The sequence below is a fragment of the Drosophila pseudoobscura genome, chromosome 4, assembly GCF_009870125.1.
Source record: "Drosophila pseudoobscura strain MV-25-SWS-2005 chromosome 4, UCI_Dpse_MV25, whole genome shotgun sequence".
In the NCBI taxonomy this organism is placed as follows: Eukaryota; Metazoa; Arthropoda; class Insecta; order Diptera; family Drosophilidae; genus Drosophila; species Drosophila pseudoobscura.
This window is the reverse complement of record NC_046681.1, coordinates 19,930,122-19,957,284: the sequence shown is the minus strand read 5'-3', so window position 1 is coordinate 19,957,284 and position 27,163 is coordinate 19,930,122. Positions and strand designations below refer to the sequence as shown.

The 27,163-nt window shown below is 42.2% G+C and overlaps 2 protein-coding genes across 9 annotated transcripts in view; both read right to left on the bottom strand.

The window, feature by feature from the left end:
* capu (formin protein cappuccino) overlaps positions 1-2,637 on the bottom strand; it is a 46,521-nt gene extending 43,884 nt beyond the window's left edge. The window contains exon 1 of one of the 2 annotated variants that reach the window (XM_015180384.2): positions 2,365-2,637. In XM_015180384.2, the coding sequence (XP_015035870.2) occupies positions 2,365-2,592 (228 nt within the window). In that variant the 5' untranslated portion in view covers positions 2,593-2,637. The remainder of the gene's footprint in view (positions 1-2,364) is intronic. The other variant, XM_015180380.2, reaches the window with a different exon arrangement.
* Positions 2,638-5,811: 3,174 nt separating this feature from the next.
* Positions 5,812-27,163, bottom strand: part of fred (friend of echinoid) — a 123,133-nt gene continuing 101,781 nt past the window's right edge. For 3 of the 7 annotated variants that reach the window (XM_015180376.2, XM_033379949.1, XM_033379950.1), the window contains 4 exons: positions 21,281-23,500; positions 20,555-21,223; positions 14,729-15,124; positions 5,812-5,898 (listed from right to left, as the gene is read on the bottom strand). In XM_015180376.2, coding sequence (XP_015035862.2) covers positions 5,870-5,898; positions 14,729-15,124; positions 20,555-21,223; positions 21,281-23,500 — 3,314 coding nt within the window. In that variant the 3' untranslated portion in view covers positions 5,812-5,869. Of the gene's footprint in view, positions 5,899-14,728; positions 15,125-16,009; positions 16,448-16,530; positions 16,720-17,347; positions 17,759-20,554; positions 21,224-21,280; positions 23,501-27,163 lie in introns of those variants that run through there. The other 4 variants (XM_015180375.2, XR_004469162.1, XR_004469163.1 and 1 more) reach the window with 4 other exon arrangements.

Genomic DNA, 27,163 nt, shown 5'->3' with positions numbered 1-27,163 from the left:
TGTACCCGGGAACCGGACTTCCACAATGCCGTCGGCTAGTTTCTTCCGTTTTCTGTTGGCTTCTGTTGGCTAGGGACCTCGTTATCCTGCTCTTATTGTCGAGCAGTCGGGCTAATCCTAATGCTCTCCTAATTACATTGCCCAAAAAGAGAGTAGAGTCAAGGCCAAGTTTGTGTCGTGTCTGTTGTCTACTTTTCAGGCTACTTATCATTTTTTAGCCGCCTTATGCCTTCTCAAACACTTGGCTTATAGACACTCCTAATTATTGGCCCTCTGGCCATCAAGGCAGGGGCGGCCATTGAACTGTTTGTGCCCCAAGTCTGGGCCTCCAGTGCGACTGGAATGGGCATTGGCATGGGCCGCAGAAATGTGGCCGAAACGAGGCTAAGCAGCCGCCTGCCTGACCAACAAATGTCAAGACGCTTGCACTTTTCTCTCTCTCTGTGGGGGGGCTGGAAAATACTCTTTAGTTTGTGGGGCATGGTGAGTCTTCCAGAAAGCACAGTGCATAAATCTTCTTGCATTTCTTATTATTTTAAACATTATGTGCCTCACAAACACAGAGAGTCACATGCTTAGCAAACATTTATATTTATTTTTTATATTTTTTGTTGGTGCCTTCTTTCTGGCGTCGTGGAAATTTATGAAGGGCACTTCAAATGGCCTACGAGACGGGGGGACGGGCTCCACCCGCCGCAGACCCGACCCCCAGGGCTAAAGCCACACAGTAAACAGCAGCAGAAGAGGGGTCATGGCAAGGGGGGAAATGGAAAGTGCGGAGTGTGGGAGGGGAGTGGCGGAAAAATGGCAAGCAATAAAAATAATTGCAAAAATTCGAAATTTAAGTGTGAGGGTCTGTATGTGTGTGTGTGTGTGTGTGAGGCACGTTTAAAGCCCCGCTGGTACTCCACTTAGTCACTCCCCCCTTAGTCCTGCTGCCCGACTCGGTTCACACCTACCCAGCAGATTCCTCCTCCATATCCAGCATCTACCCCCTCCCTCGCAGCACAAACAATGGCCAAAAACGAGGCGAATGCTCAACGCAGTGTAAAATCAGCGAATCGCGGTTTCTTTTTTATGTACCCTGTACTGGTGGCGCACAAGGGTATATGGGGTATACACATAAGAAAAGGATGTGAGACGATACAACAGAGGCTAGAAGAGTCGGCAGCGACGATCGCTACTTGAGCAAATGTGAGCGGCAGGCAGCAGAGCTTACAGTTTATTTGAAGGGCAAATAAAATCCATTCCCATTCCCTTTCGCCGTCTCTGCACTGCCTCTGCCTCTTCATCCGCGAGCTTCGATCCTCTCCCACGCAATGCACACGCTCTCTCCCGCAATTCTTTTATGCCTTTGCTCTCCCAACAGCAGCAACAACAAAAGCAAGGCGCTGACGTTCTGCTCGGAGGCCCGGCACTCGGCAAATGCTTTCGCTCTAGCAGCAACAACAACAAAGCAGCAGAAAGCTACGACCGAAGCGTCGCTCAGCCATTGATTCGGTTTTTATTTTTAGCGACTTCCGAGGAGTGAAGCAACAAAAAACGGGACCCTGCTTTGGTGCGTAGTTTTCAGGCCGATCTTCTCTTCTTATTTCCTCCCACGATGTATTTACGTTTGGCACAGCCAATGGTTTACTAGAAACCCCCGATAAAACCCAAAAACACTGGGTACTTGTGCATTCGTAATTTCATTCTTTGTTCCACATTTTCCCTGCTCTTTGTGAATATGTGTATGTGTGTGTGTGAGTGTTTTACAATCTGTTTCGCAACTCACGTAAAATATAAGGTAATTTGTGGAAATTTGATGTTTATCGTAAATTGTTTTTTATTTGCACAATGTCACCATTTTGCGGTTTGCCAGCAGTGGCACACAGCAAGCACACACACACGCACACACACCTCAGTTGGTCAGAGTTGTCAGAAAGACAAAAAAAAACCGACTTCAATAAAAATTAAATGTGAAACGAATGGTTAAATACTCTCATAAAGTCGATTAGGTTATGTTTTTCCAACTGTTTAATGGAAGGTCTCAGGGAACATGGGGCCTTAACAACCTTAAGAGGATGGAGTTCTGGCCTACTATCCAGGAAACGCCCAACCAGGGGCCCCAAGTGATCGAAGGACCTGCGTACCGAGTGCATATCGGAAGGGAATTTCACACAGAAACCCCTTTGCCAATTCCTCATATGCAAAATATATGTAAATGCCCCTTGCAAAGAGCAAACATTTTTTATACCCCACAGACCACTCCCCCCCCCCCCCCCCCCCTCACCCCACCTTAATTGTGAGCCGGCAAAAGAGCCGCAGAGCCACAGCCGACAAAAAGTTTTTGGTAAAAACAATTGCAAACATTTTTCAATTTACCCGCGTGGCGGCGAATGACAGGGACCGCTTCATCTTGATTCGTGGCAATTCTGTTGATCCTTTCGCTGCTGTTGCCGTTGCTGTTGCCGTCGTGGCGGCCATTTCCGATAACTTTGCACGCTTGCCACATTTCCATCGATAGAATGCATACAACACGGCGATAACTGCAATGCTGACTGCCAATGTAAACATCGAGAAACTCAATTTAATTTGAGGTGGAAAAACCATTTCGAGAATTTTCTTCGACTAGATTTTGACGCGTTGTTATACAAAAAATAAATGTGTGACAACTTTCTCCTTGTTTTTTTTTTTGTTTTGTTTTCATAATTATACTTTATTTATCGTATTTTTTGCTGTTGCTTGCTGTTTTACACATTTGCATAATATCGTATCGTATCGTTTACTGTCTAAGGTTTTTTTAAGAGCTAAAAATTAGTTGTATTTTCTTTGGTTTTTTTTTTTTTTTTACCAAACGCCTGGCGTTCTGTGAACATACCATTCTCTACCAAAGAATAGTTTTCGAATAGTTTACAATCGTATTACAGAGAGAAAACTATCAATGGGACACACATGTATGTATCATTGGAAAAAATGGACAGTTAAACATAGTTTGAAGACTTAGCCTAAGGTTAACCATAGTTTAAAGACTAGTTTTGATCATTATTTTGTTTCGGATTACAAATACTTGCGGTTCCTATAGCTAGTGTGTTGGTCTGGTCTTTCAAAACTCAAAATTGAAAGGAATTCTTGCGCTTCATGTGACATTTTTTTGTAAGTAATGTTTTCTGTATAATACATAGCCTTGATGGCGGTTTATCCTCAGGAATTTTGGGATTGGTGGGAGTTTGGAATGCAATTTTTTGAATTTTTAAAGATTTCTTACCAGCTTTTCTTCGTTTTATATGAGATACCAGACCAACATAACATACAAACACACTCTCTTCGAAAATCCAACCCTTAAATCTATTACTTTTTCATAACTTTTTATGACATTTTTTTCGGTATATTTTAAATAGATTTTATTTTGGAATTAAATTACGATTTAAATATTTTTCTTTGGTTTTGTTTTATGTACAATGCCCTTAGACTTTAATTATGCATTTAAAATTGTTACTATTTCTATGGGGGTTTGGTTAAATATGCGCAGCATTTTTTTATAATTTAATTGAATTTATTTAACTAAATTTCTATGCATAATTTGTTGCGCAAATACACCTTGTTTCTTTTTGTTTTTGGTAGCTTGAAAAATAAATGCTTCAATTATGGCAATTTATTAGTTTTGAATATTTCATAACAGAGTTTTCGGAACAAGTTTACGGATTAAAGATGCAATATATTTTCTGTTTTTCGGTGCAGTATTTTTTGTATATCACTGAGTGCTAAAAAGGGGCGCGGGGGAGGGGCAGTGTTGCAACAAAAATGACATTTTACAAACCATTTTGATGGCTTAGAGCTGAGTGTCTTTTCATCAAAATACGACAAAAACCAATAAAAGCTTGGAAAATTCCTTAATTTTACGTGAGTTTACAAAATAATTCTTTCACTTTCTGGCAGTTTAATATTTAAATTGAATTCTGTTGATTATTCCATCTATTTTTCATGCATTCCTTTTTTGTTGGTTTTAGTTTTAGTTTTAATTCCTTTTTTTTTTCTGTTACGTGTTTGCTATTTTAATTTTCATATTTTTTTCCTCTGGCTTTTTTGCCTGTCTGTCTGTCTGTCGTGTGTATTTATACTGTATTTTATTTGGTAATATATACCTGCTAGAATTTAAATGCAACTCTCCCTTGGACTCCCTTTTGACTGGCAGCTTAATGTTTCAACTTGTTGTGGCAACAATTTAATACAACCTGCAACCAGTGTCCAGGTCGTGGCTTACTATTTACAGATTCGTCAGAGTAAAGACCATTTTTTTATTCCATTAAGATATCCTATACTAACGTCTATACAATGTAAAAAATGTAAAAAAAAAATAATACAAACTGTAGAAAACCCCTCGGATTTTTGTGTGCGAAAATGAATGGAAATTGATGTACTCTGATTTTGTCAATTCGAATCGTGAGTGGCGCTGAGGGCATTGTCCATTGGCAAATTAATTTGCAAATTTACACAATCTAATTTTGCACCCGAGGAGGAGGTCAGTTGTTAATTTGTAATTACAATTTTTGCATTATTGTAAACGCTGACAATGGAGAACAATTGAAATTAGCAGCGCAATTAGTCGATCCGTGCAAACAAATATTCGCTTTCCAATTTAATGCCCCAATAGAGACAAAAGCTAATGAGGAGCCCATCGCCCAAAGCCCAGAGCCCAGAGCCCAGACCCCAGAGCGGAGCGCAACAGTGCAGAAAACTCTACGAATTTTTGCCTTTGGTAAAGTTTTTGATTTTCTATATTTACCCTCTCCTTTCTTTGCTCTTCGCTCTATTTTTGGGCGTTGAAAAAGCAATTAAATGCACATTTTGTCGCTTTTATTTGATTTAAACCCACCAAAAATTTCCATATTTTCCACAGAAACCAAATAAAAATGCAAAAATGCAAAAAAAAAACATATACTAGAGAAAAACCTCAAAAGGTGGCTTTTGTGTTTGGCTGTGTTTTGGTTGAAACAATGGGCCAGACCAGAATAACAATTTTACCAGCATATTATGGTGGTGTTATTGTGCCCGCCCGGCCACAGGCTCGCAATAAAATGCTATCCTCTCTCAATAAAATACCAAAAAATAAGAACAATAAATGATTATTTAAATGCGAAAATCTGAGTGGAAATAAAGTGGCTGCGTTACTCCCAAAAAAATGATTATATTTGCTTAGTGGTTTAATTTTACTACCGTTTTATTGCCTAGTGTTTTTGGTATATTTGGTTGGTATTTTTTTATTATTATTATTTTTTTTTGTATATTTGTGTTTGTATTTGTATTGTAAATGTTTTGTGTTTGATTGCGGTGCTGTTGGTATTTTTTCTCAAAATCTTTTTTAAAATTTAGTTTGATAGGAGGAAGCATTCGTTAAAATTTTGATAAAAAGCAAACTTCATACCATAAAGAATAATCCTAAAAAATACCATTTACAATACAAAAATTCATGGAGTAAAAAATACTTAAAAACTAATAATGGAAAACATTTTATTTCTACTCCAAGTTAAATACTAGTTTTTGGTATATTTATAGTATATTTCTTAGCATACTTTTAGTATTTTGTGTGGTATTTTTTTGGTATTTATCTGTATTTCTTCAATTTTTTTTACATTTACAATACGTTTTTCGTTTTTCATGTGTTTTTTGGTCGAAATAGGCTCATTTTTATACTGATTTTGGTTTTTGGTTTTGCTTTTGTTAGCAAATTTCACGCTCACTTAAACAGCTAAAAATTCAAATTGTTTAATCTTTTTTTTGCGTGTGGTATACTTACTTAAATGCTAATGTCAAATTGTTGCTCTGTTGCTTTGTTGTTGTTGTTGTTGCTGTTGCTGTGGTTGTTGTCTCTCCTTAACTGGCAATTAGTTTAATTTGCCAAATCCTGTATTATATCCGCTGCAACGAAACGAACATCGATTTGTGTGTTGTGTTTTAGTGCGATTTAAGCTCATTAATAAATATTGTTTATTTTTTTTTGTATTTTGTTTTATTTGAAAATGCAATTTAAATTAATTAATGCAGTTTGATGAGAGGCTAGGCGCCGCATAGCCGCCGCCTGTCTGCCTCCCCGTTAAGCCATTAATTTGTATGAAACACAAGAGTATTATGCATTATAATATTCGCCCCCCACCACTGGGGGATTGGGGTCAGTCGCTTGTTTGAATTTGAATAGAGAGAGAGAGAGAAAGGAGCGACACAAAAAAAATATTTATATAGTATACTTATATATATTGAAATTTTATATTTATAAATATAAATTCGTTTTTGTTTGTGCCGCTCCAAATGCATTTGCATTCAATCAGCATAATGCTACAGCACTCTCTACTCAATAGGGAGGGGGGGTGGTGGGGCTGGTTTTGATATCCCATCTATCTGCATTTATAGCCCATCCATAACCCATACGAGTATTCCATTCTGGTGTGTATTTGGTGTGATTTGAAGCGTATGGATCTGCTGCTGCTGTTCGATGGAAAAACTGAATTCAAATGCCAAAACACTTCACACACGCCACGCCACGCCACTTGTCACCCCATACAACACCTCTGAATCTCCTAGCCATGCAACACCTTCTCCTCCACACTTTTGCGCTGATTCGGTGGCAACACTTTATGCACTTTGACTTGTGCCTCGCCTCTCTGACAATTGCAACTTTTGCATAAATACATTTTCCTGCATTTTCCATAGATCCAGTCACCCCCAACCCTCACCCCTACCCCTGCCCCCTGCCCACCTTTTTTCAAGTCAAGTGGAAGTGTGGAAAGTCTGGCACAATAAAATACTTTTCAGATTCGTTTTCCTGATGCACAGCACAGAATTTATCTCCGTTGCCGCAGAGTTTTGTTTGGTTTTTAGCCAAATGCATTTGCAGCAAAGCTTTTCCTCTGATTCCTGTCTCTTTGCCGGGGGTTTTCCCCACCCCCCTCCCCTCCCGACCCCTCCCCCATCCAGCCACAACCAACTCAAACAGTTTTCGTTTGGAAAACTCAATTAACGCTTACTTTTTTTTCGTACTGCTGCTGCTGCTGCTGTTTATACCCCCGGTAATTGTGGAGTGTTTTTGGGGTCGATTGGGGGTTTTCGAGAGATGAGCGACAGAATACTCGTAAGTGTTCTTTTTCAAAATCAACGAAAGAGTCGATATGGGGGATATTGAAGAAGAATAAGGAGTAGTTTTTATTATGAAACACTTGATCTTGTAGGGGAATTCTTTTCAGTATTTTCTGTATTTTTTCTCTTCATATATTAGTTTATTGTAATATCTAATAGGATTTCTGGTCTAAGGTATTCTTCAGTATTTTTCAGTATTTTTCAGTATTTTTCGGTATCTGTTAGTAGGGTTCTCAGTATGCACAACCATGCTTGCTGATGCAGTTTTTAGTAAGTTTTGGTATCTTTTAGTAGTGTTTCAGTATGCACAACCACGCACGCTGATGCAGTTTTTTTTTTAGTATTTTTTTACCCTTAACAAGTTTTAAGTATTTTTGTTCTTTTCCAAATATTTCGTATATTTCGTATTTAAGTTTTAAGTATTTTTGTAGTAGTTTTTCGTTAGTAGTAATCAAATATTTTTTGGTATTCAGAAATTTTGACATGTTCTTGCACCCTGATGAAGTTTTCAATATTTTATTTTTATTTTTTAGTATTCAGTATTTTCTGCCAAATCACTGCGCCTTCATGTATTTTTCCGTAATTAGTATTTAGTATTTTTTTGCTTTTTTTTTAGTATTTTCTCTAAAAAGGTCTAGTTGTCAGTATTAATCAAGTCTTTACATTTTCAGCTTAGAATCTTTGCAACAATATAGGGAACCCCGATGTCGTAGCACTAGCACTAGAGGGGATTTTGGTTTTTCTTTTAAAGCGAATGAGCGGGGGAGTCAAGCACCGCACAGCAGCACAAAATTTGACACGGTCGTTTGAGCTTTATGGCAAACGTTCTCTCGTTCGTTTGGTCGGTGGTCGCTTGTTGTTATGTTTCATTACCTAATAAACATTTTATGGGTGGGCAGTGGGAGCGGGGAGTGGCTCCTGGTCAAAACAGAAAGACAGACAACCTACAAGCAAATTGGTAAATTGTTTGAAAATATGCATTACACTGCTCCAACAGCGAGCCCAAAACGGGGGCCCCCTTTTAACCGACCGCCACTCGACATCCAGGACATCCCCGTTTTCCTTCCGCTTTCGGCGGCGCAAAACCATTTTCCCAGTGCCATGTAATTAACAAGCTGCAAAACGGCTCCAATGGGCTGGCAATGAGTTTTTACCGACAAGCTTTTCTTTCTTTTCTTTTTTTTTTTCGTGGGTTGGCAAAGAGTTGATTAACTATCGAATGGCGTTTCGGGATTCATAAATTAAATGCAGCCTCTGCTGAGAGCCTGCACAAAGTAAAGTTTTTGAGGGCAAAAGTTTCCTTTCTGGGTCAATGTTCAATTAATGTTGAATGTTTTTAATGTTTATAATTATTTTATTTCGATGAATGCCAGAAATGGGTTAACATTAAATATTTGTACATCAATAAAACTCATTAAAAAAGCACTAGTAAAACCCTTTTAATAAGCTACTACAACTAATATATATTTAGTCTTTGTATTTTTCAGGTAGAAAGATGAAAAGTCCCTTTATTTTAATGAATATTTATACTGATGATAGGGTAAGTCAAAAGATGTTTACTTTTAGCAAATATTTATTTACATTTTTGTATATTTTACACGATTTTATTGTGGATTTTCCGCTTAAGAGTATCTGAAATTCATTGTTTGTTCCACTGACTCTCAAAGTCGCTTAATGTTGACCCCTTGTACTCTTCCCCGCCCCTTTTTTGGCCTCTTGCTTTATCCTTTCTCTTCGTTCAACCGCCTGCCGTTCACCTCATCGTCAGCTGATAGTCGGGATGGCTTTTGTTGGCTCATAAAACATGCCGCAGCAAGGTGTTGCCAGTGTCTGGGATGCCACGATCCCTACTGCCCTTCTCTTTCGCTCACCTTTTCTCTCTGTCTCTCTCTCTGTCTCACTTTCTCTTGCTGCCTTTTGTGGGGCTCGCTCTTGTATTTATGCCTATGAATATTTCATTTAATTGAAGCGCATTCATTACCAACCACACAACAGACTCCCCATGCCCCCCCTGCCCCCTGCCCCCCGCTGCCAGGGCCATACTTTGGAGGAAGTATCTCTGGCAGGGATACCCTGGCCTCGATGCTGCCGCCGCACTTTTGGCGTTGTAATTAAAATAAATTTATTACGTAAAATGTTTTGCCAAAAAATTAGTCGAAAGCTGTGGCCAGGCCAGGGCGCCCCATGGCGGCATAATAAATAATGCTGGAAGGTGTACTGTACTGCCAGTATCTCAATGTGTGTGTGTGTGTGTGTTTCCCTGAATGTATGTTTAATGATCTGTGTACATTGTACTCCTGTGTGTGTGTGTTTTCGACTGCCCTACGGAAATTGATGCGGTTAATATGCTTCCAATTGTTAATTTTTGCATTTCGTTTGCACGATACTCCCCCACACAAAAACACAACGAAGGGGAGGCAAAAAAAAAACAAACACTCACCCACACACACACGAAAAACCTAGTAGAAAAACGTTGAAAATCTAATCAACGGCAAAACGCAGCCGACCAACAAATTTAATGGATAACCAAATAAATTTATGATTACTCGTGTTTGTGGATATTCCCCAGAATTCAATTTTATTTGAGAAGAAGTAGAAAAAAAACAGACTGAAATTAAATTAAAACGATTTATGACTGGGATTGTTTGATTTATTTTTTGGTGGTCATTATTTTGGGATTATTTTGGTTTTTTGGTGCCAAATGTGTTTTCCCAGCCTCAGGGAATGTACAAATGATATTTTTAAAAATTATTTAAACAAATTCGACTACATTTTGGGTATCCTAGTAGTTGTAGTATTTATAAAACAATTTTTTTGGTATGTAGTATTTTCTGTCAGCAGCTAGCAGTATATATGGTATGTTTTCAGTAATTTTTGTTGTACTATATTTTAGTATTTGAGTATTTTCTGCAAGACCCTGCACCCTGATTGACATTGCAGTACGTACAGTATTTTTTCGGCATTTTTTACCTTTCCAAGGTTTTTTTACAAGACCCTGTACCCTGATCTATTTCTCAGTATGTATAGTATTTTTTCAGTAGTTATTTATAGGTATTTCTTTAGTATTCAGTATCTTGAAAAAGAATCAGCACCTTGACCTAATTTTGAGTATTGATAATATTTGTATTTATTTTTTTTGGTATTTCTGGTATTTTTGAGTATTGGTAGTATTTTTGCAGTATTTTTATAGCACGTTGATTTTATTTTCAGTATGTATAGTATTTCTTCAGTATTTTTTTAGTATTCAGTATCGACTTCAGTATCTAGTTTCAATATAGATATTCCCTTTCTTACTTATTCAGGCGTTCCACTAAATTCTGTTTAATCTCAAATGCATTTTGTGAACAAATAATTCCAAGAACATTTCCCTGAATCAACTTTCAATCTCTTTGGAAATTTCTTATCGGAAATTCCTTCAAAATTTAGTACGAAATTCCTCGAATTTCCACAGAAGTTGCCCGAGATAATGATTTCAAGAACAACACTGCCATGCAATGCCACTCGAACGCTGTTGCAATTCAATCCAGCGAATAGAGTGAAAGAACGCGGCGCTTCGTGATTTGTATTGGTCCTCCATTTGTCCGTTTGGCTTTGGCTTTTGTCTGTGGGAAAACACAAGCCACCCGTCGATCCCGCGCCCCCCCACAAATCGGCAATTGAATTGCGAAAATCGTAGAAAAGTCAAAAGCATTGCATACTGTACTTTGGCGAGCAATTTTTTGGGGCATGGCATGGCATGGAAACACAACAGAGGAAAATACTTTCGTGCTGCTTGCTTTCCCATTACTTTCTACGCTTGCTTCTATGGTCATCAAAGTCGAACAGAGTGAGAGAGGGAGAGAGAGAACGAAATAGAGATAGCGAGAGGGTTAACAAGATTCGTCGGTTGTTGTTTCTGTTGTTGGCCTTTATTGCTTTAAACTGGCCCTCGAATGGGGGCCACTCCGCCACTCCACTTGCCGTTGAAGTGGTAGCTGGTAGAACCGCTGAAGAGGTTCAAGGAGGCAGGGCAGGGCACGGCAGGGCAGGGCAGGCGAAAAAGATGGTAAAAGCATAAAAGCAAACTGAAGCAACTGTAGCCAGGAGGAGTCTTCCCGTAGTAGTCTTCATCTAAGGGCATCAACTGACACTCTCTTTTGTGCACTTTTTTTTGCATATTTTTTCTCTCTCCGTTTTTGGGTTGCCCTTTCGATCGAGGGGGTATTCAAATTTTCGAGCATTGTTTGTTTTGGTGAGTGGCATTCTTGGAATCTACGAAACAATACAAGTCTGTCTTCCGTTCGATTATTAATCGACAAATACCTTCCACAATCAATTCTTATGCGTTGCCTGTGATAAGTGATCGATTACTAGGGTTTCCCATTGATTAATGCACTTTACTGTCTTTACTAATCGCGAATTTATCGAACTAGATATTTTACCTTCGATATTTATCGATAAATTGGTTAAAAGTCGACTTTTTTAGGCCTTGCAGGGTATTTCCAACTTCCACTCAACCTCCTCCCCCTTCTATGGCTATGTTTTTGCCTTGTCTTGAGCTGGCATATTTTCATAGTCCCCACAACGCCAGGGCCTACAGTCTTCCAGTTTTACAGTCTCCTTTTTGATTCGTTGCTTTGTGGCCAAAAATGCGGCACACGACTGCAGCGAGACAGAGAGAGAGAGCGAAAGAGAGTCCTTAGAGTCTTTGGCCATGGCTTTTGTTTTAATTGAAATGTTTTTGCTGCTCCTTGCAGTCCTTGCAGCTGGTCCTGCAGCAGCAGCAGCAGCAGCAGCAGCAGCAGCAGCAGCTTCTCCTTTAAGCCGATTAGAAGCAGTTCATAATGTATACGGCTAAATATGAAAGAGCTGTTACCCCCCGCTCTGTCCTGTCCGCTCAATGGTTGGGAAAACAATTGTTTTGGGTCTGCATCCTGTGGAGAGACCGCAGTGGTCAGTCCTCACTTTGCTGACTGTCTAATTGTAGGAGCATTTAGAAGATACCACACACGGATGAGGATGTGGATGTGGAAGGAAATCTTATGCATAACTACAAAAAATCACGCATACGCCCCGTTCCCCGTGCCCCGTGCACCGTGCACGTATGTGAGCATACTGTGAAAAAAACCGCAAACTAGATGAAGCAAAATGCACTGGCAGTGGCAGTGGCAGTGGTAGTGGCAGTAAAAGCAGTAGCATTCGCATTTGCAATCCTTTTTATGCATTCCATGTGGCATTTGCCCCACATAGGACACAGGACACGGGACAATGGGGAGAACCAATCAATTCCTGAGGTAAAACCAGGGGCTTTGATGTTCGTTCTCTGCGGTTTGTTTAACAGCATCGCAATGAATAGTTGATGCGAAATTACAGAGCCGTCGAACGGAAATGAATGTGATCACATAGATGCGATGTTTTAATGGTTAACGAGTTGGTTTTGTAGAAAAACATCGAAATATCGATTAGTTTCTAGTTAATTAGGGAATTTTATGCATTTCAAGACGTTTTACTATCGATAGGTGGAAGGGTTATCATACAAATTGCACCCGCAATGTATTTTAAGTACTTTCATTTATTGATAATACATTTTTTATAGATTATTTATCGATAAATACGTTCATGTATATAATTTTTCAATGCAATAATATTTCCATTGATGGTCTTTCGAAAAAAAGGTTCGATTAATTATCGATAACTATTTTTAGCGCTAGATTATTGTTAGAAAAATCCATAAATATATGAACCTTCAATGGGGCCTCGATAAAATATTTTATCGTCGACAATTTATCGATTAAAAATGTTCAAAGTCGATTAGTTATAGAAAACAGCTTTTATAATTGATTACCTATCGATATCTGTGTTTAGCGATAGATAGTTATCGAAAAATAAATTCTGAAATAATATTTTGACCCAGAAAAAAATGTACCATCTATTATGCTTCGATAAAATGGTTTACCGCGATAATTTATCGATTAACACTTTGCACAATCGATCAGTTATAGAAAAATCGGTTTTACAATCGAGTACTCATCGAAGTTATATTGTTTATTTATCGATTAATAAGTTAAAGAAACCCTATCTCCCACATAATAACCTTTTTATCCCTTCCTTGGCGATTCCCTACCACTGTCTGCCGCTGTCTCCGCTTCAATCTCCCTTAATACCACTGAAGCTAGAGCACTGCCTTTCTCTCAGTCTCTATACAGATGTATGTGTGTGCTTATGTTTGTATCCCTGTATTGCCTCTGCGCGCGCGTGTGTGTGTGTGTTTGTATCTTTTTTGTGCATGTGTTCGGTTTCTCTTCAGTGATTCACTTCACTTACAGCTGGCAGCGTTGTTTGATTTTGATTTTGTAAAATATTTTCTGCTCCTGCATTTTACATTTTTAATAGCGCTCGCACTCGCACTCGCTCTAGTCTCCGTCTCTCTCTCTCTCTCTCTCTTTTTCTCGGATTTGCCATAGTTTATTTTTGGTATTTTTCCAGTATTTTTACTTCTTTTTCGTTGGTGTTTTTCGTTGAAGAGGAGCCTGCAATAGTTGTCGCTGCAAGCGATTTGTTGTTTTTGATAGATGCGAAGAGGAGGCGGTGCATACCCTGGAATAAGGGTGGGGTACGTGTGGGGGCTGGTATGCTAACGGAATGTCCTAGAGCTGACTATTTTATGTGCATTTATCGTGCATCCTGCTGCTGTTGCTGCTGCATAAAAGGATATACAGATGCAAATTCTATATGTGGAATGGTTCTCGAGTGGAGTGCGGGCGCCTGGCATGGCGTGTCCTTGCCTGCCATTGTCCTGACAGTGAGGAAATTCTATTTTATTTATCTGGCCAGGCATCAGCTTGGAGCAGCAGGCACCAGCAGGCGGCAGCCAGCAGCCACCAGCCAGCACCAGCAAACTCTTATCCAAACATTTCCCCAACACTTAAGTGCATAATCAATCAAACTGATTTCTTAGTCGCCTGCTCAACCGATTTGGATAAGGATTGAGGATTGAGGAATGCAGCCTGGGATTCGGCCAGAAGAATGATTATTGCTACGAGAAACGGTCAGTATGTGGAAAGGAAATAAATTTATCGATTCCTTGTTGCTAAAATAATGTGAGAAATTTAATATGTCGTACGAATTTTATGAACATCGATAAAATATCGAAAGCTTTCTTTCGATAAATCTAATTTACGACATTTCCGATTTAAATATACCAGTTTTCATTTTTATTTGCGTTAAATGTTTACATGTATCGATATGTAATCGATAGTTTTCCCTTCCTTTTGTTAAATGTCGATACTTTCTTTCACGCCCGACTGAACATATATTTAGTTTAGATTTTCCTTCCAAATCGATGAAATTTTTAAATAGTTTTTCATAATTTCGATAAAAATATCGATAAGTTTCTTGAAATATATCCTAGAAACACTTACAAACCACACCCAACTAAAGACTAGGCCTTTAAATTGATACTTTTAATGCCAAAGCTACGTTTATCGATAAATTTATAAAATTTATATCGATTTTCATCGATACCATGAGAAGCTCTTATATCTACAAATATCTATGTTTTTCTTTCCATATCATCAAGAATTCTAGATACAAATATCGATAAATTCCAATAAATATATCGAAATGACTCAGGACTCACCTAATTGCTGCTGTTGCGGCTTCTGTTGCTGCTGCTGCTGCAGGTCTTTGCGCAGCGGCGGCAGTGGTGGGTGTTTTCCCGACTTCCTCAGCGTGCCATACCGCTGGGCCGCCTGCAGCATTTCGTGCGGTGCCAGGGGCTGTGTGCCCGATGCACCGGCTCCACCCGCTCCCCCCACCGACTGTCCGAAATTCTGTTGACTCAGCGAACTGGTGACCGTCTGAATGTGCGACGGATAGCCGCTGTAGTCCACCAAACCGCTGAACGCCGATGGCGGTCGTTCCACGTAGATTTGCTGCGATTGCTGGGCCGCAACCAATTGGAGCCGCCACAGGGCCTCCTGCGACAGATCTCTGGCATTGCTGTAGTTGTTCTCATTCGAATTGTTGCTCGACCCTGGAAAATTAGCAACATTTTGTCGGGTTTAATTGGGGCTTTCGGTGGCCTAGAGGAATTTCTAATTTTATATTTAGTTGTGCAACGACAAAAAGGTGCCACAACGAGTGCTGAGTGCGTGCGAAAGTGCTGCGGCAGTGCAGAGCAAACTTGAGAGTCACATGGGTTAATTGGAAAAACACCAACACACACACTAACACTAACACGGAACAAACCTCCTCATAGATATGAGAGGAGATGCCAAGTCATTCTAATCAGAAACACACGCTCTGATGGGTTTTTACTACCACTTTGGCTGGCTTAATTAAGGATGGGGTTAGCGATTTCAAACAAGAAAGGAAATGGAATTAGGAAGCGTGCGAGAGCAGAAGAAAAGCAGAAGGAGAGGCCCCCTTGTAGAACCAAGCAGTACTCCACGGTACTCCACTCTACTCCCTTACTTCGATCACTTCCTCTCGACTTCAAAAGAAACACCCAGTATTCGCGGGATTAGAGAGAAGGAGAGGCATGCAGAAAGTATAGATGCCTTCTAGAAAGAAAGACCTGTCTTTTACGGTCTATGAATCCAAATGCATGAATAAATGGCGAGTGAGCGAGAAAAAAAAAAACGAAATTTCTGTCTTTAGTGCAGTAAAAATGATAAAACCTGCTTCCTTCAGTCCGTTTTGGGCGAGCGATACGAACCATGATGGAATTATTCGAACGAGTACGAAGCGAATATTGAATACCACCGAATCCATTCGGTTGCCCGTTCATAAAGGGCTCTATCTGGGTATTAGCAGGCTTCGTCTCAATTGTTTCTTGATTCCTATAAGCACTGCGCTAGCTGTCAATATTGGTTTCTCCTTCGTGACGATTCGGTTAAAATATTAAACCAAAAACAAATTTAAACTTTTGTAATGTATTTTTATTTTTATTTTATTTAAAATTTGTGGCATTGGCGTTTGAATTTCTTGTCATGGTCTCTCAAATAGTCGCTAGACGATTTTTGTATTGGAATTGGATCCCAACGCCACTCAATGGACGCAGGCAGTGATTCGTGGTGTTAATGCTCCATACGAAATTTGAAAACAATTAATTTGCTTCGGACGAGCTGATGAAGAACGTCAATATTGGCTCTGCACCCGCGCACCCGCTCTTATCGTGCGCCGTAGGTCCCGCAATACAACAAGATAAACGAGTTCAGCACAAAGGATCTCCTTACAATCCTTTGCATGTGTACCCTTCGGTGGGGCCAGGCACGATATTCGGAACGAATCCAAGCCTTATATCCCTATGAAGAATCAGGAAGTTGGTTGAAGTCTGTGATCCATGATCTGGATTCTGCTCTTTTCTCTACAAAAGAGAGCGGGAGGTGGGATGCTAATCATTTCAGTAATATGTAGGGTATCCTGTGGGAATAGTACCTCCTGTTTTCCTCCAAGGTCCACTCGTTTTGAACATCTTTTGTCTTGAATTCAATTTTAAGAATTTATGTCTAAAAAGCCGTATCGAAATTTCGTTTGACTGAATTTTAATTTTGAGAATTTGGAATTTTTGTTTCTTGTAGGAATTTTTATTTTTATTTTGAATTTCGGAGAAGTTTTAGAACTGAACTGTAAGAACAGAAAATACTGAATGAAATAAATGAATCAGGTAATTGTAATAGACAGTTTGACACGAAAGGCAACGCTAGAGTGGGTTTGAGATATTCCTATATGAATTTCCAAGGAAAATTTAATGAAAAATCAGAAAAGAGCAAAGGCTGTATAGAAGAGATGAAAGTCGACAAGCAAAGGGCTTTCATTGAGTGGAAAATACAATATCCTAAGAAATACGCCATTTGCAAATATTTCATAGCATACTTTCCGGCTGGACATGGAAGTTTCACCAACATTCACCACAAATTCCACCATAAATTCGTTGAAAACTAGTATATCTCCGCCATTTAGAAAAACATTTGTGTGCAACAATTAGTGACAAAAAGAACAACAACATCAACAACAGAGTGAGTGCATGGTGCAGTTGCAGATACTAAAAAACAACAACAACAAAAAACGAAACATTTTTCTTTGGTGCTTAATTTTGTGGAGAGTGCAACAACGTTTTTGGGTGCACAGCGACTAGTAGTCGCTGTGGTGCAAAAGTTTAAGTGGTGCCTCTTCCTCCTCCACACACAAGAGAAAAGAGTAGGAGATGAGTAGAGTGTGTTCCAACGATGACGAGGGGGGGTGGGGGGGTTACCTGTGATGGCCAGCGTTGTAGTTGTTGTTGCGGTTTTGGCATTACGTGATGTTGTTGTAATGGTGGTTGCCAGGGCTGTGGTTGTTGCCGCCGTGGCTGCGGTTAGCAAAACCCTCTCCCGCTCCCTCTCTATCCTATCCTTGCCACATCCACTTCCCAGATGGTTCTTCCGCTTTAAGGTTGAGGTGGCATTCGAAGTGGAGTTGGGGTTGGAGTTGGAGTTGGAGGTGGCGGTGTTGGAGTTGGGCTTGTGGGTGCTGTGAGTGTTGGTGAGGTTCGTGGCGGTGTTGGAGATGGAGATGGTGTTGGTGTTGCTGATGGTGGGTTGGTTCGTTAGATTGGCGCGTGCTGAATTTTGTTGTAGTTTCTGCTGCTGGATGCCGGCTACTGGTGTCGCCTCAAGTGGTCCTGCTTTGGTTGCAACCACACACACCGAACCACCAACGATGTGGAAGTGTGTGTGTGTGTGTCCCGAATGTGTGGGTATGTGGGTGTAAGAGTGTGTGGTGTGGTGTGGAATTGTGTTGGGACAAGTGTGAGAGAAGGGTTAGAGAAATAGTAATTAAGTTGACGCTTGGCAGAGACGAAAAAGCACAAGAAGGAGCGGAGCGGAGTGGAGCGCAACAAAGGCACACACCAGCGACCAGCACAATTAAAATTCGCTCTTTGTGTGGCTTACGATACGGCAAAGGGGAGCTGCACCTCCATTTAACTTTCAACATGTTGCAGAAATGAGAATGTTCGGACACGACACCCCCTTCCCTTTCCCTTTCGCGTTTCAGGTGGGGGACTCAGCGTTTTCCACTTTTTGAAAGTATGCTCGAATGGTCACCCCTCTCTTGCAGTTGTTGGTGTTTTAGTTTTGAGTATTCTCTGTGGTATTTTTTGCGGTAGTCTCTGTATTTTAAGGAATTTTTATAGTGCTTCAGTTTTTATTTGAGTTGTTTTTTGTTGTTTAGTATTTTTTTTAAGGATTTTGATATATTTTTTGTCTTTTAAAGAATTATTCTATTTTTCTATAGTGATTTTTAGTATATTTAGTATTCTCTGTAATTTTGTGCCGGATTCTCTGCATTTATAGCGCTTTAATTTTTATTTTATTTTATTTTTTATTTTTGAAAACATTTTTAGTTTTTTTTCAGGGGTATGGTATTTTTTGTCTTGTAGTGAATTGTTTTTAGTTCTTTATATATTTTTATTAGTATTTAGCATTTTTTTAATATTCTCTGTGGCATTTGTTGGTATTTATAGAATTTTTTTTAACGCTTAATGTTATTTAAAAAAATTTGTTTGTTGTTTTTTGATGAAAAAAAAATGACGTTTTCGATTGTAATTTTGCGTCCGATTCATGCAGAAGGTAAATATTGCTTTTCATGGGTTGTTTATTTGGGGTTTATTTTCGCCCCCAAAAATGGTCGGTGGAAGCCCCATCGTGTAGCTTTGGAGAGGGGAACGGTTCCCTCCATTTAGTTTTCTACATGTTGCTTTTCATTTATGTGAAAATAGGTGTGAAGTGGGACTTTTCTTTGTGTATTTTATTTTGTCGCAACTCTGATAAGAGAGCGAAGAAGAGGGTGGGTGCTGGGGATGGCGTTCTCGTTTTCGCTTTGGCTTGGGGTTAAGTTCTCTTCTGCCTAATCGGATTAAAGTATAAGTGCTGTGACTTCTTTAAGCAGTCCTGCGAGTCCTTGTAAGACGATTAGTTGGGTCAAAAAAAGTTAATATTTCAATTGCTTTCCAGCTTGTTTAATTGCTTAAATCATATTTACTTTTAAAATCGTCTTTTTTGTGGGAGAATTTCGACGGGCTGTGATTTTGCGCTTCTCTTTCGGCGCAAAGTCTTCAGCTTTCTAAAAATACGATCTAATCTCAGCAAAAAGGACACATGCCACTCTTCAAAACAATCAAAAAAATGACATACGAGTGTATCCCCAATTTGATTTGTTGGCATCGATATGGCAGTGGTATCAAAGAGCTGCCTGGCTGGGCACTTGAGTCGACTTAAAACCAATTAAGAGCGTACAAAAAATAATAAAAACCCCTCGCCACCGAACAAAGCCAGGCACAGGATAACGGTTTAATTCTCACTTAATTGGAATTACGACGGAGTCGCCGTCTACTTTTCGGTTGGGGACTCCACTCCGCAGGATTGGTGTCATGCCATATCCCTGGGTTGCCAAGGCGAAAGAGCTGCTTATGCCGGACACTCGGACACCAAACACTCGACGGGGGGGAACAGAGACAGAGACAGAGAGGGGGAGAGAGAGATAGAGACAGCGATGCATTTGCATGAGTAGCCTGGTAAGTGGAGGAGGAGCTGCGCTGACGCTGGTCGCCTGTTTGCCGCCTCTAGATTGACATGAAATGCAATTACGGCCAAAAACTCCGGCAGAGAAGCGTGGGGGAGTGACAGCATCGAAATGGCGGCCATAAATCTGGGGCCGAAAAATGTGTCGCTTAATCAAGACACACATTCACATGCCACTGCCTCATGGCCCCACTACCCCACAGCCCACCAGAGCCATGGCTCTTCATAAGTTGTCGCTTGGGTTTGCCCCAAAAAGTGGTCCAAATACGGAGTACACCCAAGGAAATGTTGGTAGGGAAATGTAAGCCAGAGAGGAGCTAGGATTTTGCATGTTTTTTTGTTGTAATTTAAGGATTTTTAGGTAGAACTAAGATTTTTCTTTGGCTATACATTCTAAGAAAAATATTGGTAGTGAGAAAATGATTCCAGGAAACTCAAAAAACGCCTAAAATCTGGTAATCCCCTTCTACAAAAATTAGTTTCTTAAATTAAATATCTATGGATAGAACTGACATTTCTCTTTGGCTGTAGGAACACACTCTTCTGTATTACGCCCTAAGGAAAACGTTGGTCAGGGGAAATATATCTCTTATCTTCTTAATTTGAGTATTTTTTAGGTAGAACTAACATTTTTCTTTGGCTTACGCCCTAAGAAAAATATTGGTAGTGCGAAAATATTTCAAGAAAACTCAAAAACGACTAAAACTTCCTCCCATCTACAAAATTTAGTTTTTAAAATTAAATATTTATAGATGGAACTGTCATTTCTCTTTGGCTGTAGGCACACACTCTTCTGAACCAATTCTCGCGAATTAATCCCCAAGTAAAACGTTTGTCAGGGGTTGCCATGTTCCTCCCATTTTCAAGTATAACTAACATTTTTCTTTGGCTGTACTTACACTCGCCTGCACCGTGTCCTGCCGCTGCGGCTGCTGCTGCTGCGGATGAGGGCATCACTTGATAGCTGTCGCCATCCACACCAATGGCACTTGTCACATGATAGCCATAGCCATTCGAGTGCAGGCTGCCGCCTCCGCCTCCGCCGCCGCCTCCACCGCCGCCGTAGAGTCCCAACATGGCTTTGGCCTGCGGCTGATGGTACAGTCCGCTGTGGAGAGCTTCGTTCTGCTGCTGCTGCTGCTGCTGTTGCTGCTGTTGCATGTTCAGCTGCTCGTCAGGATCGTGCAGGGCCGTGAGGGTCAGCTCCATGCCGCCACCGCTGCCGTCTTGCTTGCTGTCCAAAGTGCCACTGGGATAATACGGTGGGGGCGGGGGGAGATTCGGTGGCTGCTGCTGCTGGTGCTGCTGCTGGGATTGCTGCGGGTCAGTGCCGGATGTTGGGGTATCATCCAGGTCGTACTCCTTGGCCCCGGGCCCCGTCGTCGTGGTTGTCGTTGTGGCTGTGGCAGTGCCTCCGGCTGCTTGCTTTTTGGCCGCATGCGTGCGCCGACACCGGCAAAAGGCGTAAAGCAAGGCCAAAAACACCAGAAACGATAACGAGGCAATGACGATGGCCACCAGCGCCGAGGTGGTGATGGACGAATCATTGGGTATATAGGATTTGCCAACTGTTGAGCGGAAAATTAGCGGAAATTATGCGATTAAAGGGGGGACTCTCTACTTACTTTCTGCATTCGCATAGGCCCCGCAATGCTCGTGGTTCGAGCGGAGGCACAGCTTCACGCGTACCACGGGTCCGGGTCCGGCTGTTTCCGCCAGTGCCATGGTCCGATCCTCGCCCAGATGGGCCCCATTCCTGCCCGAAGACGTGGCCGTGGTGTAGTGCGCCGTTCGAGCCATGTGATTGATGACAGCCTCCTTGAAAGTCGTCTCCCTGCCGGACGGGAGCAGCGTCAGGGTCTCCACAATCTCCCACATGGGCACGGTGGCCTCCCGCGTGACCAGCGACTCGACAACGGCAATGAGCGACAGACAAGTGGCAGCCACATTGATGCCCAGCACATGGGAGTTAGGATCGTAGCTCACATGCAGTGGGGGCGGTATTTTGCTGACTTTCGTGGTGGCCAGGACCTCATTGGAGTACCCCGAGGTGCCCTTGGAGTTCAAAGCGTAGACCTTGAACATGTAGCTCTGGTGCTGATCGAGGGGCGCCAGCTTGCAGGGATTCTCGCGGAAGCAGTTGAACTCGATCCACTCGTGGGCCCCCACACTGGAGGAGCTCGAGGACACCTGATAGCTGGGTATATAGCCGTTGCCCGAACAATCCGCCAGCATTTGTTCGCGCGGCGTGGCCACGCGGCGATAGCTGACCAGATACTTGGTGCTCATGAAGCCCCCATTGAAGCCCGGCTGCCAGGCGAGCACCGCATAGTTGTGGGCCACTTCCAGGACCTTGAGATTCGTGGGCTTTTCCGGCTGTCCCTTGGGCTGCAGTTTGATGGGCGCGCGAATGCTGTCCAACGGATTGACGGCCCGACAGATGTACTCGCCGTAGTCCGAGTGCTGGAGGTGTGCAATCCGGAGAATGGAGGTGTAAATGTCGTTGTTCTCCATCCTGGTGCTAATCTCGTAGTGGCCGTCCGAGGACATGGTCAACGGCGACGGATTGTTGCCGAATTGCCACTGAAATTCGGGCTTGGGATAGGCCTGGACACGGCACACGACCTCGGCGGACTCGCGCATATCGTAGGCCACTTTATTGTACTGATGGATGATGATGGGCTCGTGCTCGATCCGCAGATGCATCGAGGAGTTGGCCGAGTTCACGTCGTTCTCGTACAGGCACGTGTACAGGCCGCGATCGCTGGGCAACAGCTGATTCCCGTTGGGTCGGGCCTTGCCCCTGAACCGCAGGATGCTCTGGACGGCAACGACTCCGCCGCCGGCGTCCGTCGGAGTGGTCCGTATGTCGAACATCTTTCGGGTGGGCAGTATCTCGGTGCCGTCCTTGATCCAACGGATCTGCGGCGTGGGCTTGCCCTTGGCACTGCACGTCACCGCATAGTCCACATCCCCCACGCGTCGAGTCATGTGCTGCTGCAGCTTCGCCAGGAACTGCGGCGGCTGATGGACCTCCAGCGTGATGGTGGCTATCTTTCCGATGCCCAGCTCATTCACCGCATGGCAATGGTACTTGCCCTCGCTGCCCAGGTGCGCCTTGGGTATGGAGTACTGGGGTCCCTGGGCGAGAATCTTCTGGGTGTTGCCCACATCGCCGTCCATGTCGCGGAACCAGCGATACTGCGGCACAGGCCAGCCGGGGGGATTGGCCGAGCAGGTGAGCGTCACGCCGTTGCCCACGTGGACCACGGGCTTGTTGGGCGTAATGTAGGCCTGTCCGGGCCGGTGACGGACCAGCAGAGCCACCGTGGAGTTGCCCACGCCCTCGACACGCTTCGTGTTGAACGGCTGCATGATATTCACCGAGCGACAGATGTAGTTTCCCGCATGCTCCGCCCGCACCGAGACGAGTGTCAGGAGCTCTCCGGTGTAGCGGAAATCGGGGGCACCCTCCTTCAGCCATTCGATGGTAATCGGAGGCGGGTTGGCGGTCACATTGCAGCGAACCAGCACTGTCTCCCCCTCCTCGGCCTCGTGCGTCTTCGATTCGATGACCACAATTGGCGGATAGAGCACATCCAGGACGATGTCCTTCTCCCCGGTCTTGCCCAGGCCGTTGTCCGCGCTGCAGGTGTACTTTCCGGCATGATGTCGATTCACACGATAGATCGTATGCACGGGCGTGGCACTCACATACTGCCCGTTGCGTGACCATCGGACATTGCTGACCATCGGCTTGGCGTCCACACGGCACTCCAGTTTGGCAACATGATCGCGTTCAATCCGCATGGGGTTCTGGGGTCCCACCTCCACGCGAGGGTAATCTGGAAATGGGGGGACAAAAGAATGGGGTTTTAGCATACAAAATAGTCAATTATTGCTAGTTCTATGGGCCATGGGCCATGGGCCATGGCTTTCTGGTTTCTGGTTCGTTTGAGCCATTAACTTGCCAATAACCGTTTTCAATTACACGACAAGCGTCCCAAACAACCCAACAACCCAACCACCCAACAACAACAGCAGCAACAGTCAAAGGACCTACAAGTACAAGTACTTTGCCCATGAAGGACGCTGACGTTGACGTTGACGAGGAGTTCGGTCAACAGCGTGACCCATCGACATTTTTAAATAATGCCAATTTGTGGAAACAAAAAAAATATATATATATAAATTGGGTGAAGAGGGAAATGGGTTTCGGTTATTGCTAGAATTACTTTTTGGGGTTACAGTGGCTAAAAAGAGAGAATTCTTGGTTAGAAATTGTTTTTGGTTGGGGAACTATAAGAGTTTCTATCAACGGAATGAAGGATTTGCGAGATTTATAGTTATCGATAAATATCGATTACTTAGGCAAGATATTTGTGCAAATCTAGATGATTCTCTCACAAAATTGAGGCTTGGTGAATGAGTTAGAGCAGTTTCTATGAGCATAAATCAACAGAATGGACGATTCTTAAGGGTTTATATATAGTTATCGATAGTCATGGACTGCTTATAAAGTATATCCATAAGCCTAGATAATTCTTTTACATAAATATTGTTTGTTAAATGATTTAGAGCAGTTTCTATGAGAATACATCAACAGAATGAAGGAATTGTAAGTTTTTCAACAATCGATAATTATCGATTACATATAATAGAGGATTCTTTCACAGAACTGTTGCTTGCTGAATGAAATAAAGCTGTTTCTGTGAGCATAAATCAACAGAATGAACAATTCTTGCGATCTTACATAGTTATCGATAATTATTGACAGCGTCAAAGGCATATCTGTAAGCCCAGAGAATTTTTCTACAGAAATATAGCTCGTTGAATAAAATAAAGGAGTTTCTATGGCCAAACATATAAAGAATGAACGATTCTTAAGAGTTTACACAATTATCGATAATTATCGATAACGTATAAAGTATGCCTACAAGTCTACCGTCTTTAATTTCCACTCTTCTGCCAATGACTGGCACACACATTTGTCTGCCCAATGAATCTAAACATAGAACCGCCCCCCAATCCGTGCCCGACTCGACTTTTACGCGTTTAGCTCTCGATTGTGCCCCGCGTTGGTCATTTGGTTTAAGTGCCGTTAGTTTCGTTCCGTATCGCATCGTATCGAATGGTATAGCCCCTCCCCCCACCCACTGCTGCCCATTCAAGCGTGAGGCATAATAGTGGCTAAGTATAATTGTTGCTGCTGTTGTAGCCGTTGTTGTTGTTGTTGTTGTTGCGCCAATTAACTTTCGAACACTTTAGTTTAATCACCGTCTGCCCCTGCCCCCAACCCCAACAACAGTGTGTGCTGCAGACTCCTTCCACCCCCCCAAAAAAACGCCATAACCACCCCCTTCCACCCTTCCGACCGACCATCAACGTTCAACCAATTGTTCTTGTTGCTGCCACTAATTCGTGAAACGGAGTGTAATGTGCCTGCGTCATGGTCTAAGCTTCTGGAGGAGGCAACAGTTCCCGAGAACATACCGAAAAAAATATCAAAAAAAATTAAGGAAAGACTGGTTTTTGTCGAGGGGAAAGACTGGATACCCTTAGAGGATGAAATGTTTATAAAGAGTCTGGGGATGCGCTCTGTTTGGCGTAGATTTTGGGCACTATTTATGGGATATTTCCTAGTCTGAAGCAAGCGAAAATGCACTTCGATGATGTCATCTGTGATCTCCGATCAAGAAAGTAGATAAGACAAGGAGGAAAGAAAAGTCAGCGTCGCAGCAGAGCTTAGTGCTTGAGAGAGTCGTAAATTTATTGTTCCCGCTCCCTCCGTCGCTGCTCTGCCCAAGCTTCGATCCTCTCCCACGCAATGCACACGTTCTTTCATGCCGTTGCTCACCCAACAGCAGAAACAACAAAAGCAAGGCGCCGATGTTCTGCTCGGAGGCCCGGTAATCGGCAAATGCTTTCGCTCTCGCAGCAACAACAACAAAGCAGTAGAAAGCTACGACCGAAGCGTCGCCCAGCAATTGATTCGGTTTTCATTTTTAGCGACGAACGAGCAGCAAAGCAACAACAAACGGGACCTAGCTTTGGTGCGTAGTTTTCAGGCTGTCTTTGTTGTCATTCCCTTATTCCTTTATGTACCTTTTACACCGAACTTCCACTCCGAATCGATATACCCTTTGCCCGCATAGGGTATACAAGGAAAAAAATGCGTTATCCGGGACCCAATTACGCGTCGCCTCAAAACATTAAAGCCTAACTCCTAAATGAGGGGGAAATATACACAAACACACGCGCACACGTACATACATATGTAAATTGTGTGTGTGTGTGTGTGTGTGTGTTTGCTGGTGTGTGTAATTATAAAATAAAATTTAATGAGCAACGCTTGTCAGCAGCGACCAGCGCCCAGAGGGAAAAAACCCAAAGAGGGAGAACAAAAAATCAAGTTTGCATTTCAACACATGCTCCGAAACACCCTACCCCCCCTCCACCCCCCCTCCAGTTCCACCCCACCCCACCCCCCAACCATGGCCATTTTCATGCCCAGCCAGCCATGTAGTTTCACGCTGATGTCGGGGTGTTACCGGCACGCCCATCTACGCCCCCTAACTACCCCCACTACCTCATAAAAAATAAACTAGAGAGGACCCAGCGCCACGGCTGACATTTGCCATGAAGCTCTGGAATTTTTGTTCTTTACATACAAAAATATGAGCAGAAAAATTCAAGAAAATTGGCAAAGAAATAAAAAAAAAAATAATTTCTATTTCTTGCAAATGGGGAATAAGGATTTAATGATGGCAGTTGGAAGACTTTAAGAAAATAATTAAGGGTTGAGACATTTGGAAGATAAATGATAAAGGGATATAAACAGACAAGGAATAGGGGGATAGTAGATTTTCATTCAAGGATCTCATTAAAAATCCCCAAAAAAATCTTGTATAAAGTATTTAAATTTCTCATCAAAAAGGGACTATCCTTCCACGAAATCTCACAGAAATTGGGTGCTATATCCACTCCAAATATTTATATATTTCCCATAAAAAAGTGCTTTTCTCTTGACTTCCAATAACGTATCGTTTGGCTCTTTGAACACCTGGCTTTTGAGAAAAAAGGGTACTACTACCACTAATCTAAACGATTCATCAGGTTTTATCTTACAAGTGTGATCTGCTCTCCAACTTCTAATGATTTTTCGTGACAAGAATCTATTAAAAATATTCTTACATTAATTTTTATTTATTTTCACAGAAAAAAGGGCATTCTATATTCTTAATTATTTTCTCTTAACTTCTGGAATTCCCATATTTTTTTTTGTATGAAGCCTACAACTTTTTTAAATGAGTTGCTGCCTGCCTGCTGCCTGCCCCTTGGGTTGGACCTTGTTCACATATATGCTGCCACGCCCACATATATAGCTTTCGCTGGCGTAGAGCCCCTTGCACATTGTGATTTTATGACCGGGGTCCCTACATTAGTGCCATGAAATATGCGTTGCAACCTGCACCTGGAACACAGCCCACACCCGCACCCGCACCCGC